A 14,462-nucleotide genomic window follows, 5' to 3' on the forward strand; every position below is an offset into this window, starting at 1 on the left:
TGCACTATCTCCCTAATAGCCTTGATATCCTGAGTGATGGATATTAGGCTTTCTTGGCAAAGCTAAAACACATCTCATCTCATTTCAGCTTGGCAAAGCCACCATACAACTTAGGGGACTGGTTTGGCGGAAGGCCTACTGATGTGATCATGAGGGCTTTAAAATTAAAATTCAAGGAAATAGAGAAAATAAAAATATAAAATATAAAACCAGGAAGTGGAATGGAAATAATACCTAATCCTATGACTTCACATAGATTTCTGCTAGTACTGAGAGGCTGGGATGACAAATTATATTTACTTTTTAAATACAGGATAATAAAACTCGGCACCACCTAGCGTCTTTCTTCCTCCCTGCTGTCCTGCTTCCTATAAACACTCTCTTTTCCCAGAATCTTTCTTTCAGGGATTTCAGCAGGATTCAGGGAAAAGGATACTTAGACTCTGGTTTTCTCTTGTTAGGAAATCGCACTCCTCTCTCACACCCTCCTAATACGTTCTTCAGATTGCTCTGAGAGAAGAATTTGAAGAGCCTCCCAGATTTTGGAAACTGAATGCAATAACCAGAATAAGATTTGCAACCGGTCCAGGAAGTTTGGGCCCCGTAACTGACCATGCCTGTGTTAACCAGAGTAACAGGGAGAGGCTCCCTAATGGAACAGGATATTTATTCTGGTGTAGGGCATTACAATGGGAATACGTGTGCCGCAATAAACCATGTGGGTATTCAGAGAGATAAAGGAAGACACATGTTTTTAAAGGAAAAATGAGGACAATTACATAAATGTTTTGAGATCATTATCCTTGGCTATGGGCATCAATAAAAGGGTGGCACAAGGCCAACGTTGGAAAGGCAGTTGCTGGGCAGATGCCATTGTGTAAGTATTTTTGGGTGTGTGTAAGGTGTGATGGCCTTTGTGCAAGGTGGTGACTTTTTCAGTCCTTTGGAAAAGATTTTGTTATCAAGCATTTACGCATGGGAGCTCTCTCTTTATAGCCTTCCCCAGCTCTATTTGTCAAGGTTTAAAATTTTTTCTTCAACACAAGTGACTCCATTTTGATTCTGACAACTTACTTTTGACAACTCAGCCTGCCCTAGCTACAGAAAGGGAGCACAGGCCTTCCATTAGACAAGGCTTAAAACCAAGGTCAGACATCTCAGGAACCAACAGAGGAGGTTAGAATAAAAGGGGCATTAGAGAGTGTAGACAAATTCTCTGCCGTACGTAACACTGCGGGATGGGGCATGCGCAACCAACATTGCTGTGCATCCCATCCCCTCCTCTCAAGCTTCAGGCAAGACCTCAACATGCCTAAGAAATGTCTGGCCACTGCAGAAGGGAAACCATCTTAATCACGGGAGAATATAAAGGAGAGGGAGAATACAAAGCTGTGACAATAGCTCTCCAAGATAACATGCGCTTAACCTAAAAGAAAGATCGTCCATCAGCGTCATCTGGTGGATGAATGTATCGTCACCCCTTCAGGACATGCCTGGTCTCCAGGTCCCCTTTCCCCAAGCAGAGCCCAGGACCCCTGGGGGATTGTGCAGGAGCATGGGAGGCATCTTACTGTGCATCTGTCCTAAGGTTTTGGTGATGTCCTGAATAGACAGTCTCAGTCGCTGCAGGGCTTGGAGCAGGGCCTCCTGGTTGGGCTGCAAGATAGCATTCACGGCCTGAACAAGAGCCTGGGAATGAGATTCATGTATACAACTTATTAGCACTTCCTTAAAGTCCATGCGGGCAGAGTAAGCTTCATACTGTGGGAACCCAGAGGAGGACTGGACAGTTTGTCAGAACTTCCTGGGAACATCCTAAGCTAGATCCACTGTGGTGTCAGCCTGACAGCCAGAAGCTCCCTGGGGACCTCCCAGACAGACCCCTAGTTTTGTGTTTCAGGAATTTCAGCTGACAGTTACTTCTTGCACCTCCCAAGGGCCTGAGTACTATTATTTTACTCCTTTCGTCTCTCAGATTTGTCACATATTATGATCAGTTCTACTTCTGCATTTCCAACTGGGGCATCCTTGCTCCGAAAAAGTCTCATATAAAGTCAGATTTAAGTGGTTTGACTCTGTGTCCCCACCCAAATCTCATCTTGGATTGTAATCCCCACATGCTAATGGAGGGACCTGGCGGGAGGTGATTGAATTATGGGGGCGGGTTCTCCCATACTCTTTTCATGATACGAGGGAGAGTTTTCACAAAATCTGATGGTAAAAAAGTGTTTGGCAGCTCCCCCCTTTGCTCTCTCTCTCTCCTGCTGCCTTGTAAAGAAGTTCTTGCTTCCCCTTCACTTTCCTCCACGGTTGTAAGTTTCCTGAGGCCTCCCCATCCATGCAGAACTATGAGTGAATTAAACCTCTTTCCTTTATAAATTACCCAGTCTCAGGTAGTATGTTTATAGCAGCGTGAAAATGGACTAATACACAGACAGATTCTACAGAGCCCCCAGCTCTAGAACCCCCTCTGCTGGGAAGACTTCCTTGTCTTCCTTGAGTCTCTACTTCGTCTGAACTATATTTAGAAGGCCGATATTTGATTCTGTGTCTTCCAATGCACTAAACACATGGATGAAAACTAAAGTAACCATGGAGTTTAACTATTGAGAGAGAAAGAAAGTGCTATAATATACCAGCAATGGGTCACCCCATTGAGGACACAGTAGGTGCTCAACATATGCTTATCAAGGGAGGTAGTGTTGGCTGGGCACGGTGGCTCACACCTGTAATCCCAGTACTTTGGGAGGTCGAGGCAAGTGGATCACAAGGTCAGGAGTTTGAGGCCAGCCTGATCAACATGGTGAAACCCTGTCTCTATTAAAAATACAAAAATTAGCCAGGCATGGTGGCATGCCCTACTTAGGAGGCTGAGGGAGGAGATTCGCTTGAACCTGGCAGGCGGAGGTTGCAGTGAGCTGAGACCATGCCATTGCACTCTGGCCTGAGGACAGAGCAAGACTCCATCTCAAAAAACAAACAAACAAAAAAAGCAGTTGGGGGAGGTAGCGAGGGAAGGCAAAAATCTAACTGAAATATTTTTAGGCAAGGCATTAACGCTGTAGCTGATCACAGGCTGCATCACTGTCTTTTGTCTTCTATCCAGCCTTCCTGGTACCTGTCTGACTCCTGAAGAATTTCCAGTTTGAGGCCCAGTGCAGTGGCTCACACCCGTAATCCACGTTAATCCATCTTCAACCACTGTATCCATCATGAGCTTCTGTCAGGGCTGGGAAAATGTCTGTCTTGTTAGATCCAATTTCCCATTGCCCAAAACAATGCCTGTTTGTTGAATGGAGAAAAGGTCCTTTCCAAATTTTATGGGAATTGAGAAAAGGGAGCAAATACGGTGGCCTAGAGCTTAGATCTCTTCTCTCAGACTTGAACTAAGCAGGACAAGGTCTATGTTCATTCATATTGAGAAATCCACTGCAGGAAAGGCAGAATGGGAAGCTCAAGCTCATTTAAAAAGAAAAGGTGCTATAAGGTGAGAAGGTACCTTTATCCCAGGCACTGCTGCTTTCTCCACCAAAGCAGTCACCAGTATAAAGCCATGCAGGCTCTCTCCCCCAGGAAATGAGATGATGGTCTCCAGGTTCCTTGGGAAGGAGAGGACCACATGGTTAGGGATGTGGAGACTGTACTGTGAGTACTCACTGCCCAGAGATCCCTGCCAAGTTAGGTAACTGCAGGGTGGAATCACTGCACAACTTTTTCCTCTCCACGAGACAGTCCTAAAGATGGGCATATACCTTCAGCAATGTTCAGGGAGGAAAGAGAACAGATAAGTTTAATCTCATGTTCACCTGACAGGCAGCCTCCCAATGTCTAGCATGGCCCTGATGGTCCTGGACTATCTCCGCAGTGGAATAACTGGCTGAATGAGAAGTTCCTAGTAAGAGATGTAGCTGATTCTCCACAGGACCAGTTCTATGGCCCATCAACATCATTCCTAACAAAAGCCAGAGTCTTGGAGCTAGAGAGACCCAGGCAACAGCTAAGTCCATGCTCTTTTTTCTACAGATATGAAGCCATGGCCCACAGAAGCAAAGCAGCTTGTCCAAGGTCATATAGCCAGCTAATCACAGGACCAGGCTGGGAAGAGTTTCACAACTCAGGCCAGTGCTGCCTCTAATCCATTTATACGTGTATTAGTTTGTTCTCACACTGCTATAAAGAACTACCTGAGACTGGGTAATTTATAAAGAAACGAGGTGTAATTGACTCAGAGATCCTTAGGCTTACCAGCAAGTGTGGCTACGAGGCCTCACGAAACTTTTCAATCATGGTGGAAGGGGAAGCATGCATCTTACATGGTGGCAGGAGGTGGGGGGAAGTGCCACACTTTTAAACCATCAGATCTTGTCAGAACTGGCTGGGCACAGTGGCTCAATCCTATAATTCCAGCACTTTGGGAGACCAAGGTAGGCGGATTACCTGAGGTCAGGAGTGCGAGATCAGCCTGGCCAACATGGTGAAACCCTGTCTCTACTAAAAATACAAAAATTAGCCAGGCGTGGTGGGACATGCCTGTAATCCAAGCTACCCAGGAGGCTGAGGCAAGAGAATCGCTTGAACCTGGGAGGCAGAGGTTGCAATGAGCCGAGATCATGCCACTGCACTCCAGCTGCGGTGACAGAGTGAGACTCTGTTGCAATAATAATAATAATAATGAGATCTTGTGAGAACTCACTCACTATCATGAGAATAGCACTGGGGAAATCCACCCCCATGATCCTGTCACCTCCCACTGGGTCCCTCTCCTGACATGTGGGGATGACAATTTGACATGAGATATGGGTGGGAACACAGAGCCAAACTCTATCTAACTATCTGTCTGTCTGTCTGTCTATCTATCTATCTATCTATCTATCTATCTATCTATCTATCTATCTAATCTATCTATCTCAATGCTGTGCAATCAAATGGGATCTGGAAGGCTGTTACAGAGGGATCATTTCAAAATGACCTGCTGTCATTTAAACGGAGTAAAACATCTACAAAACCTAAAACCTTAACTCTATGGATCATATTTGCCCTTCACATTTTAAGCATGAGACAAAGATGAAAAACAAAACCAATGTCAAACCAAACCAAACCAAGTCAAAGTCAAGACTTACATTGTTCCAGCAGCAACATTAGCTTGGGAAATGATGTCTTCACCTTCTGTGCCCCCATCTGCCCAGTTTTTCTACTGGACACTCTTATTTGATGGGTTTGGCAATAGAAGCTGAGGTTTGGTGATGGGAGAAGCAACACTGGATCAGAGGCTATTTTTGTTTTCCAGGAGAAGCAGAGCCTAAGGATGTGTGGATCAGACCTGCCCCGTGACCTCCAGTCTACGTAATAACAGCGTCTTTTGAAGGGATTTTTCTGTAGCCAATCTGCAGTCTGGCCTCCCATAGAAGATAGAGTGAGATGAGAAATATTTTTTTCAAACCGTTAAACTTCAGCTGGGCGCAGTGGCTCACGCCTGCAATCCCAGCACTTTGGGAGGCGAGGTGAGTGGATCACCTGAGGTCAGGAGTTCAAGACCAGCCTGGCCAACATAGTGAAACCCTGTCTCTACTAAAAATACAAAAATTAGCCAGGTGTGGTGGGGGGTGCCTGTAATCTCAGGTACTCAGGAGGCTGAGGCAGGAGAATCCCTTGAACCCAGAGGCAGGGGTTGCAGTGAGCCGAGATCATGCCACTGCAACAGAATAAGACTAAGTCTCAAAAAAAAAAAAACAAACAAACAAAAAAAAAAACTTCAAAGAGTTACTGAAATTTGGTAAAGTTTAATTTTGTTTTCTTTGCATTGCATGTTACTTGTTTTATTATGTACAGGCTGGAAAATACAATAAAAAACATTCCCTAATCTATACAAGGAAGAGGCAATGATTGTTAATTTTTAGATTGTGAACTTCAGGCACATTTCCTTCTAGTATACTTTTTATGCATTTTATATGGTTGATATTATACTATACAACTAATTTAGCATGCTTTGTTCTTTGTTTTATTGTAAGATTTTAAATTTGGCATAGATTCTAAAGTGCATAAATGATTTCTGAGAACTTACCCAATTTCCAGGAATCTAGCCCAATTTCAGTTATTGATGACCACCAAGAGAAAAAAATAAAAGAAAAGAACAATTAAGTTTGTAAACCAGATGTATTAATAACTTCTAGGGTCACATGTCCACAGGCATGCACACTTGTTTGCAAGGCACTGCAGACACACACACATCCACACTTGCTTTGAATTCTGCAGGCTGTGGCTGAACCATGGAATGCTGTGTGACAAAGGGTGAGTGACATCTCCACTCACATTCCAGCCCCAGAATATTTGGCCTATGGCCATCTTAATAAATTATTAGGCTGCGCACAGTGGCTCATGCCTGTTATCCTAGCACTTTGGGAGGCCAAGGCGGGCGGATCATGAGGTCAGGAGTTTGAGACCAGCCTGACCAATGTGGGGAAACCCTGTCTCTACTAAAAATGCAAAAATTAGGCAAGGCTCGGTGGCTCACGCCTGTAATCCCAGCACTTTGGGAGGCCGAAGTGTGCAGATCACGAGGTCAGGAGATCAAGACCATCCTGGCTAACATGGTGAAACCCCATCTCTACTAAAAATACAAAAAATTAGCTGGGCATGGTGGTGGGCACCTGTAGTCCCAGCTACTCGGGAGGCTGAGGCAGGAGAATGGCGTGAACCCAGGAAGCAGAGCTTGCAGTGAGCTGAGATGGCGCCACTGCACTCCAGCCTGGGCAACAGAGTGAGACTCTGCCTCAAGAAAAAGCAATAAAAAAAATTAGTTGGGTGTGGTAATGGGTGCCTGCAATCCCAGCTACTCAGGAGGCTGAAGCAGGAGAAGTGCTTGAACCCAGGAGGCAGGGGTTGCAATAAGCCGAGATCATGCCACTGCACTCCAGCCTGGGAGACAGAGTGAGACTCTGTCTCTGAAAATAAATATATAAATAAATAAATGAGTTATTTCACTCCTCTTACATTTTTGTATTTACCACAACCCCACATTTTGTTCTAGCTAGTTGATTCCTACTCAACTTTTAGAATTTGCCTTACATCAAGTTCTGCCCCCTTACCAAGATTTTTGCTGATTTGTAAAGCCTGCATTGATGCCATTTCTCTGAAATTCTAAAGGACATATTGTTTGAGTCACTCTTTGACATTTGTCATATAGTGTCTTGTTATTTAACCACATGGGGAGTACTTTGCTTCTATTTCTTTCATTTCTTCATAGCACTTAGCTCTGTGCTAGGCATATTAAAAGGTTTCAAAAGATAATTACCAAACAGAATAACTGGTGAGACCCAGGACTGTGTCCGCATCTCTGGAATTAAACTAGCCCTTCACTCTTCCTTCCTAGGAAACTATTAATAGCTTTTCTGTTGTTGTTTTATAGTGTTTGTTTTTGAGACAGGATCTCACTCTGTCGCCCAGGCTGGAGTGCAGTGGTGGAATCTTGGCTCACTGCAACATCTGCCTCCTGGGTTCAAGTGATTCTCCTGCCTCAGCCTCCCGAGTAGCTGGAATTGCAGGAACCCACTGCCATACCTGGCTAATTTTTGTATTTTTAGTAGAGACAGGGTTTCACCATGTTGGCCAGGCTGGTCTAGAACTCCTGACCTCAGGTGACCTGCCCACCTGGGCCTCCCAAAGTGCTGGGATTACAGGTGTGAGCCTCTGTACCTGTCTGTTGTTGCATTTTTGACTACCATTCTAGTACAGTCATTTTTCCCTTCAACCTTCTCTTATTCTGTCTTTCTCTTTGAGTAACAAATCCAGCTAATTCACTATTCAGTACCTTGAACAGAATAAATTATGCACATATATTTATTATTTTTTATCCAAATTCTTACCCAGATTCAGCAGTTTTCAGTAGTCACCCATTTTATTATTAAAGCATAATTAATCAAGGATCACAATTCATAATTGCAGAAAACATAAACCTCCAGGGCTCAGAGCTCCTGAGAGACATGAGATGGCCCAATCTCACTTCTTCCAATGGGGCACATAATTTTTTTTTTTTTTTTTTTTTTTTTTGAGGCAGAGTTTGTCACCCAGGCTGGAGTGCAATGGCATGATCTTGCTCACTGCAACCTCCACTTCCTTGGTTCAAGCGATTCTCCTGCCTCAGCCTCCCAAGTAGCTGGCATTACAGGCATGCGCCACCATGCCCAGCTAATTTTTTTGTATTTTTAGTAGAGACAGGGTTTCACCATGTTGGACAGGCTGGTCTTGAACTCCTGACCTCAGGTGATCCACCTGCCTCAGCCTCCCAAAGTGCTGGGATTACAGGCATGAACCACCGCGCCTGGTCGGGGCACATAAATTAGTCTTAAAATCTAGGCTGTCTACTAAATACATAACCCTTTTAAGTAGATTCCCATCATCGCCTCTGGCAATCTCATGTCTGAGGAAGTTCTTCCTCACATCAAACTTCAGTGAATGTTCAGCTGTTGTAATCAGCCACAAAAGAAACTGCTGTCTCTTTTATCTGGAGCTGAAATAAATTTGGCTGCGAAAATTAAGGTGAAAGGAAAATTTAACATTTTAGATGATGCGTCCAATTCTATTTGTTGAATTTCTTGTTTGTTAAAAACTCATGCTATTCCTTCTATAGACAAATGTCCTTATTCGCAGCCCAACTGTCAAAGGAATGATGTGACTTTGGTGGAATAGACGGAATTATTAATCAAATTCTCAATCCAACCCACCTGGAGCATCTGCTCTGAATTCATCCATAATCATTCTCTTCTGATCACTATACAATGATCACTTACCAACTGGTTCTAACCTGATATGAATGGAGAGCATCTTAGGGAATAAACAGTTTGAAGAGAAAGAACAAATAAAAGCTGATTTTGCAGGAGCTTGATGGTCAGGTTGAAAAATTCACACATGATGTGGAAACAAACAAGACAAAATGGCCTGAGCCATTGTGTTCAGAGCGGACTGAGAGGAAACTTCTGGGGCCTGTGATTTTTGAATTTTTGGTCAAGCTCACCCTTTCTTTGGAACCATAAAGCAGACCATAAATATGACCATCCCTAATTATAAAAAAAGCCTGGGCGTTTCCTGTGGGAAAAAAAGTCACAAGACTGCCTCTGGCAGAGTTTCAGTCTATGGAAATTCAAAACATTCTCTTCCTTCCTTACCCGTCTGGATCTTTTTTGGTCCAGTTTGTCAGCACCAAGTCTGAGTGGATCAGGATAGGAGGGAGCCCCAAGTTCCTGGAGACTTCGACAAATGGAAGGGCAAGATTCCTTGGCAGGACCTTTCAGAAATAAATCAAGACAAATAGCATATTCTAGAAAGCTTGCAGCAGAGGAAATAATCATGGTTGCCTTTTATTCCAGCAATCCTGTGGTGCACAAATGACCTGGGAACCAAGTTTGAATTACCTGAGTGATGCATATTCATATGCCTCACACATATCTTTCTGTTAATGACCCAGTGGAAATACTGCTTATGAGTACACGGTACAATATACGTGAAAATTACAACATTGGACCATACACGTACATATAGAATATAAAATAACCTCTGCAAACTGACTGTGCAAAGAAAGGCACTACCAAAACAATTAAACATAAACTGGGGCCCGAGGAGATTACCAATAGAAAAAAGTTTTGATAGATGGGTAAGTAGGTAGATGGATAGAAATATATATATATATATATATAGAGAGAGAGAGAGAGAGAGAGAGATGACAGATACATAGATGATAGAAAGATGATGATAGAGTGATAGATAGATGATAGATTTATTGACTGATTGACTGATAGAGATATACAGCTAGATGCAGAAACGTGTGTGTGCACCAGGGTATGAGCCAGGGAGACCCCAGCGCCCTAGAAAAGCATGAGGATAGACCACCTCAGCCCGTGGGGAAACTGACTCTGTCTCTCATTCATTAGTCAAACCCAGTAACACCTTCAAGTAAGCCACCGCAGGACAGATCCCTTCACCCTTTTTTATCCAAGGAGCCCTCCACAGCGCTTTATCAGTCACAAGTCCAGAAAAGCTGCATGGGGTTCTCTATCGGAGGTAAAGGCTGAACGAGTCTAGATTCAAACCCCATCCTTGTGCCCCCTCTTCCTTTTCCATTTTCATTTCTCCGTAAGATAAAATATCCATTAAGAATGCCCTGCTTTTGCCTTCATTTTTCCCTTGAATTTTTTCTTGGGTGGAAAACAATGAAGAGCTTTAAAAGGTTTTGCAGTGTGAACCTCGGGTACACTTTCCTCAGAATGCACTGGAAAGCTAGGTACTTTCTGAGCTGAAAAGTCAAGGGAGAAGAAACAAAGAAAGTGAAAGGTGATCTGAGGCGAGATGGTGGGTATGCGGAGCCTCCCGATTCCCTGGAACTACCAGGGCACAGCTGGGAGGAGAAGACTTCCTTCCCCTATCGCTCTTCTCTCCCCCAAACCCCAATTTAGGATAATGATTTGCAGAGGGGATGGTCTAAAGAGGATCCACTGGGATGTGCCTAAACTTCAAACTTTTCAGCATCAGACACACAGTTTTGAAAATGTAATGCACTGGCCGGGTGCTGGGGCCCATGCCTGTAATTGCAGCACTCTGGGAGACCCAGGTGGGTGGATCACCTGAGGTCAGGAGTTCGAGATCAGCCTGGCCAACATGGTGAAACCCTGTCTCTACTAAAAATACAAAAAAAAAAAAAAAAAAAAAATAGCTGGCCATGATGGCAGGTGCCTGTAATCCCAGCTACTCAGGAGGCTGAGGCCGGAGAATCCCTTGGACCCGGAAGCCAAGGTTGCAGTGAGCCGAGATCATGCCACTGCAGTCTAGCCTGGGCGACAAGAGTGAAACTCTGTATCAAAAAAAAGAAGATATGCACTGACAAATAACAAGGCTGACGTGGTTCTACACTGTTCCTCTTCCTTGAGTCTCCTTTGTTTCCCTGAGAGAGAAGAGGTAAGATCAATCAGGCAAACACAGTGGGCACAGGCTGTTCTCTTCACCGTGGAGTTCTAGGACATGGGTAACTCCCTGATTTCTGGGAAAGGCACACTTTTAAAACTGACAAGGAATAGTAACTGACACTGTGGATGGAAACTGTACAAAGTTATACAATGATTCAGAAGAGATTTGGATGAAATATTAAAAGACAGACTAATAATTGACTGGATAGAAAGCAGTATTAAAAAAAAAATAATGAAGATGAGTGTTGTAAATGTCAATATGTCCCCTGGAGAAAGAAGGCTGCACTAGTAAAATCAGAAGATCTGGGTTCTGGCCTTGGCTTTTCCACTAACATGCTGTCTGACCTTGATTTAGGAAACAAGTGTCTGTGCTTTTCAGTTGTAAAATGGGCCTGGTATGGCTCTCGTTACTTTACAGGATTATGAAGAGCAACCTGGATAATTTATATACGTAAGAGTACAAAATGCTGTGAGGTTTTTATGAATTCTCAGAGTCTGTCTTCAGGTCCAGCATTGTGGCTCACGCCTATAATCCCAGGACGGAGGCAAAGGCAGGAGGATCACTTGAGGCCAGGAGTTTAAGAGCAACCTGGGCAAAAGAGCAAGACCCTCATCTCCACAAAAAATTTTTAACGATTAGCTGGGTGTGGCGGTAGGTGCTGCTAGCCCCAGCTTCTCGGGAGGCTGAGGTGTGAGTGTGGGGAAAAGAAAGAGAGATCAGCCTGTTACTGTGTCTATATAGAAAGAAGTAGACATAAGAGACTCCATTTTGTTCTGTATTTGAGATGCTGTTAATCTGTGACCCTACCCCCAACCTTGTCCTTGCAAGAGACATGTGCTGCGGTGACTCAAGGTTTAATGGATTTTGGGCTGTACAGGATGTGTCTTTGTTAAACAAGTGCCTGAAGGCAGCTTGCTGGTTAAAAGTCATCACCATTCTCTTAATTTCAACTACCCAGGGACACGTACACGGCCAAAGGTCACAGGGACCTCTGCCTAGGAAAGCTAGGTATTGTCCAAGGTTTCTCCCCATGTGATAGGCTGAAATAATGCTAAAAGGTTTATGGAGATGTTTGCATATGCATCTCAAGGCACAGCATTTTCCTTTAAACTTATTCATGTCACAGAGGTTTTTGTTCACATGTCTTACTGCGGATTTCCTCCCTACAATGATCCTATTGTCCTGCCACTCCCTTATCTTTAAGATGGTAAAGATAATTATCAATAAATACTAAGGGAACTCAGAGACCGGTGCCGGTGTGGGTCCTCTGTAAGCTAAGCGCCAGTCCCCTGGGCCCACTTTCTCTTTCTCTATACTTTGTCTCTGTGTCTCATTTCTTTTCTCAAGTCTCTCATTCCACCTAACAAGAAACACCCACAGGTGTGGCGGGGCAGGCCACCCCTTCATGTGAGGGTCGTTTGAGCCCAGGAGGAGTTGAGGCTGCAGTGAGCTATGATTGCACCATTGCACTCCAGCCTGGGCAACATAGTGCGACCCTGTTTAAAAGCAAAAAAGCAATCTGCCTTCACATGCAGCTTTTCAAACATTCTTGGAAAAGGGTGCCAAAAAACAAACAAACAAAAACAAATTCAAAAGCTTATAAAAGGAAGAAATAGCTATCAGTTTAAAAAACAAATTAGCTTCTTAGTCAGAAAAAAAATAAAAAATTCCTTCATTTAAATGGCCCTTCAGGTTGGGCGCAGTGACTCACGCCTATAATCCCAGCACTCTGGGAGGCCGAGGCAGGCAGATTACCTGAGGTCAAGAGTTTGAGACCAGCCTGGGCAACATGGTGAAACCCATCTCTACTAAAAATACAAAAATTAGCCAGGCGTGGTGGTGGGTGCCTGTAGTCCCAGCCACTCCAAAGGCTGAGGCAGGAGAATTACTTGAACCTGGAAGGGGAGGTTGCAGTGAACCAAGATCATCCCACTGCTCTCCAGTGACAGAGTGAGACTGTCTCAAAATAAAATAAATAATAAATAATAATAAATGAACCCTTCATCCTTGCTTAAACTAATGCCCATTGAGAAGAAGAAAGCACCCATTTTCCCGGAAAACAGCGTAGCACCAAGCAGGGAGCACGTTTCTCCAGGCGCAGTCAACCTGCTGGTAACAGGAGAAGCAGCTCTCTGGCCCTCACCTCTGCCGGCTGCGCCTCTCCTTCCTGCCAGACATAACCCATGGTGAGGAAGCTCAGGACCATGTGGGCCAGGCGCTGCTCTCGGTGACCTTTCAGGAACTGGCAGCTCAGCAAGGGCATCTGTTCATGAAAATCCAAATACCGTCAGAGGAGGGATGGAAACGGGGACAGGGGAGGGAACAGGGCCTGGGGACCTGGGATGTGAAGGGACCTTTGAGTGCAAGGCAATGGGTTGTATTTTAATGAAGGAACAAAGAGCCCGCACACACACCCATTTATCTCCAGACCCAGGACCCTGCAGTATGGGAGGTGGTCCACACGACTTTGCACAGGAAGAACCTAACCGTCCACCCGAGCCCACAGTTGGTCCCCATGGCTGTGGCAGCCTCCCGTCTCCATCCCCAAAGTCATTGCTTGGCTGGAATGTTGTAGGATACTTAACTCCAAGGACTGAGCGGGCTTATTTCCTAGGGGTCTTGCATGGCAACTTTTACAAGCCTGTCTTATCCAAACACTGTGGCCTGCTTGCTATGGCTGACCCTGCAACAGCCCCGTGCGGTGGGTGTTCCTCTCTCTATCGAACAGGAGCAGAAACACAACCCTGACGCTGCCTAGGGCTTTTCACACCCCCTCCACCTCCACCCTCCATGCCTAATTTATTTTGAGTGTTATATAATTATTTGTATTATGGCTAGACACATTTGAAAGATATACTATTAGAAAATTATTAATACTTTTCTCAAAAATAAATAACAAATATTAATCACATTTTATTTCTAAGTCAATTTGTTCTGAATTGTAAATGACTTTGAGGACATGAGCACAAAATTATTTGTCCGTGATGACAAGTGTATTAAAAATCTGTTAATTAGTAGAAATAATATTGGACTAAAAACAGAAATACTAATTTGTGGGTTTCCATCACAATGGAAAGGTATTCTACCTTCAATGCTTTTCTTAATGCTACTCAACTAACATTTTGACAGTCTCTGGCCTCAGTTTGGGAGGGCTAAATATGTGATTTTCCCTCTAAAAGCAAAAATGAAGTTTGAGGAGCTTCTCGGAACCATTGTGAACATTTCTTTAGAATCTTCAACATGATTCAGGACAACATGTTCGCACTATTTTCTGCTGAACATTTTGAAATGCATCTTATAACTTCCTATTTATTAGAAGCATTTCACGAATTTATATACCATGAATACAAATGAAACACATGCAATATCTATTTACAACCAAAAGAGTAGACATAAGCAAACACATATTCACTCATCACTCAGCTTAAGAAATAGAACTTGACCAAAATTTTTGTAACCCTCTGTGTGCCTTGTATTGATTGTAATATCCTGCTTGCTCCTCAAGAGTA

The 14,462-nt window shown here is 43.9% G+C and overlaps 1 protein-coding gene across 9 annotated transcripts in view; it reads right to left on the reverse strand.

The window, feature by feature from the left end:
* Nucleotides 1-14,462, reverse strand: part of IDO2 (indoleamine 2,3-dioxygenase 2) — a 71,741-nt gene that overhangs the window by 25,986 nt on the left and 31,293 nt on the right. For 3 of the 9 annotated variants that reach the window (XM_050801339.1, XM_050801342.1, XM_050801343.1), the window contains 5 exons: nt 13,097-13,216; nt 9,162-9,280; nt 6,062-6,076; nt 3,500-3,599; nt 1,572-1,689 (listed from right to left, as the gene is read on the reverse strand). In XM_050801339.1, the coding sequence (XP_050657296.1) occupies nt 1,572-1,689; nt 3,500-3,599; nt 6,062-6,076; nt 9,162-9,280; nt 13,097-13,216 (472 nt within the window). The other 6 variants (XM_050801341.1, XM_050801344.1, XM_050801340.1 and 3 more) reach the window with 5 other exon arrangements.

This window comes from Macaca thibetana, chromosome 8 (assembly GCF_024542745.1).
Source record: "Macaca thibetana thibetana isolate TM-01 chromosome 8, ASM2454274v1, whole genome shotgun sequence".
Classification (NCBI taxonomy): Eukaryota; Metazoa; Chordata; class Mammalia; order Primates; family Cercopithecidae; genus Macaca; species Macaca thibetana.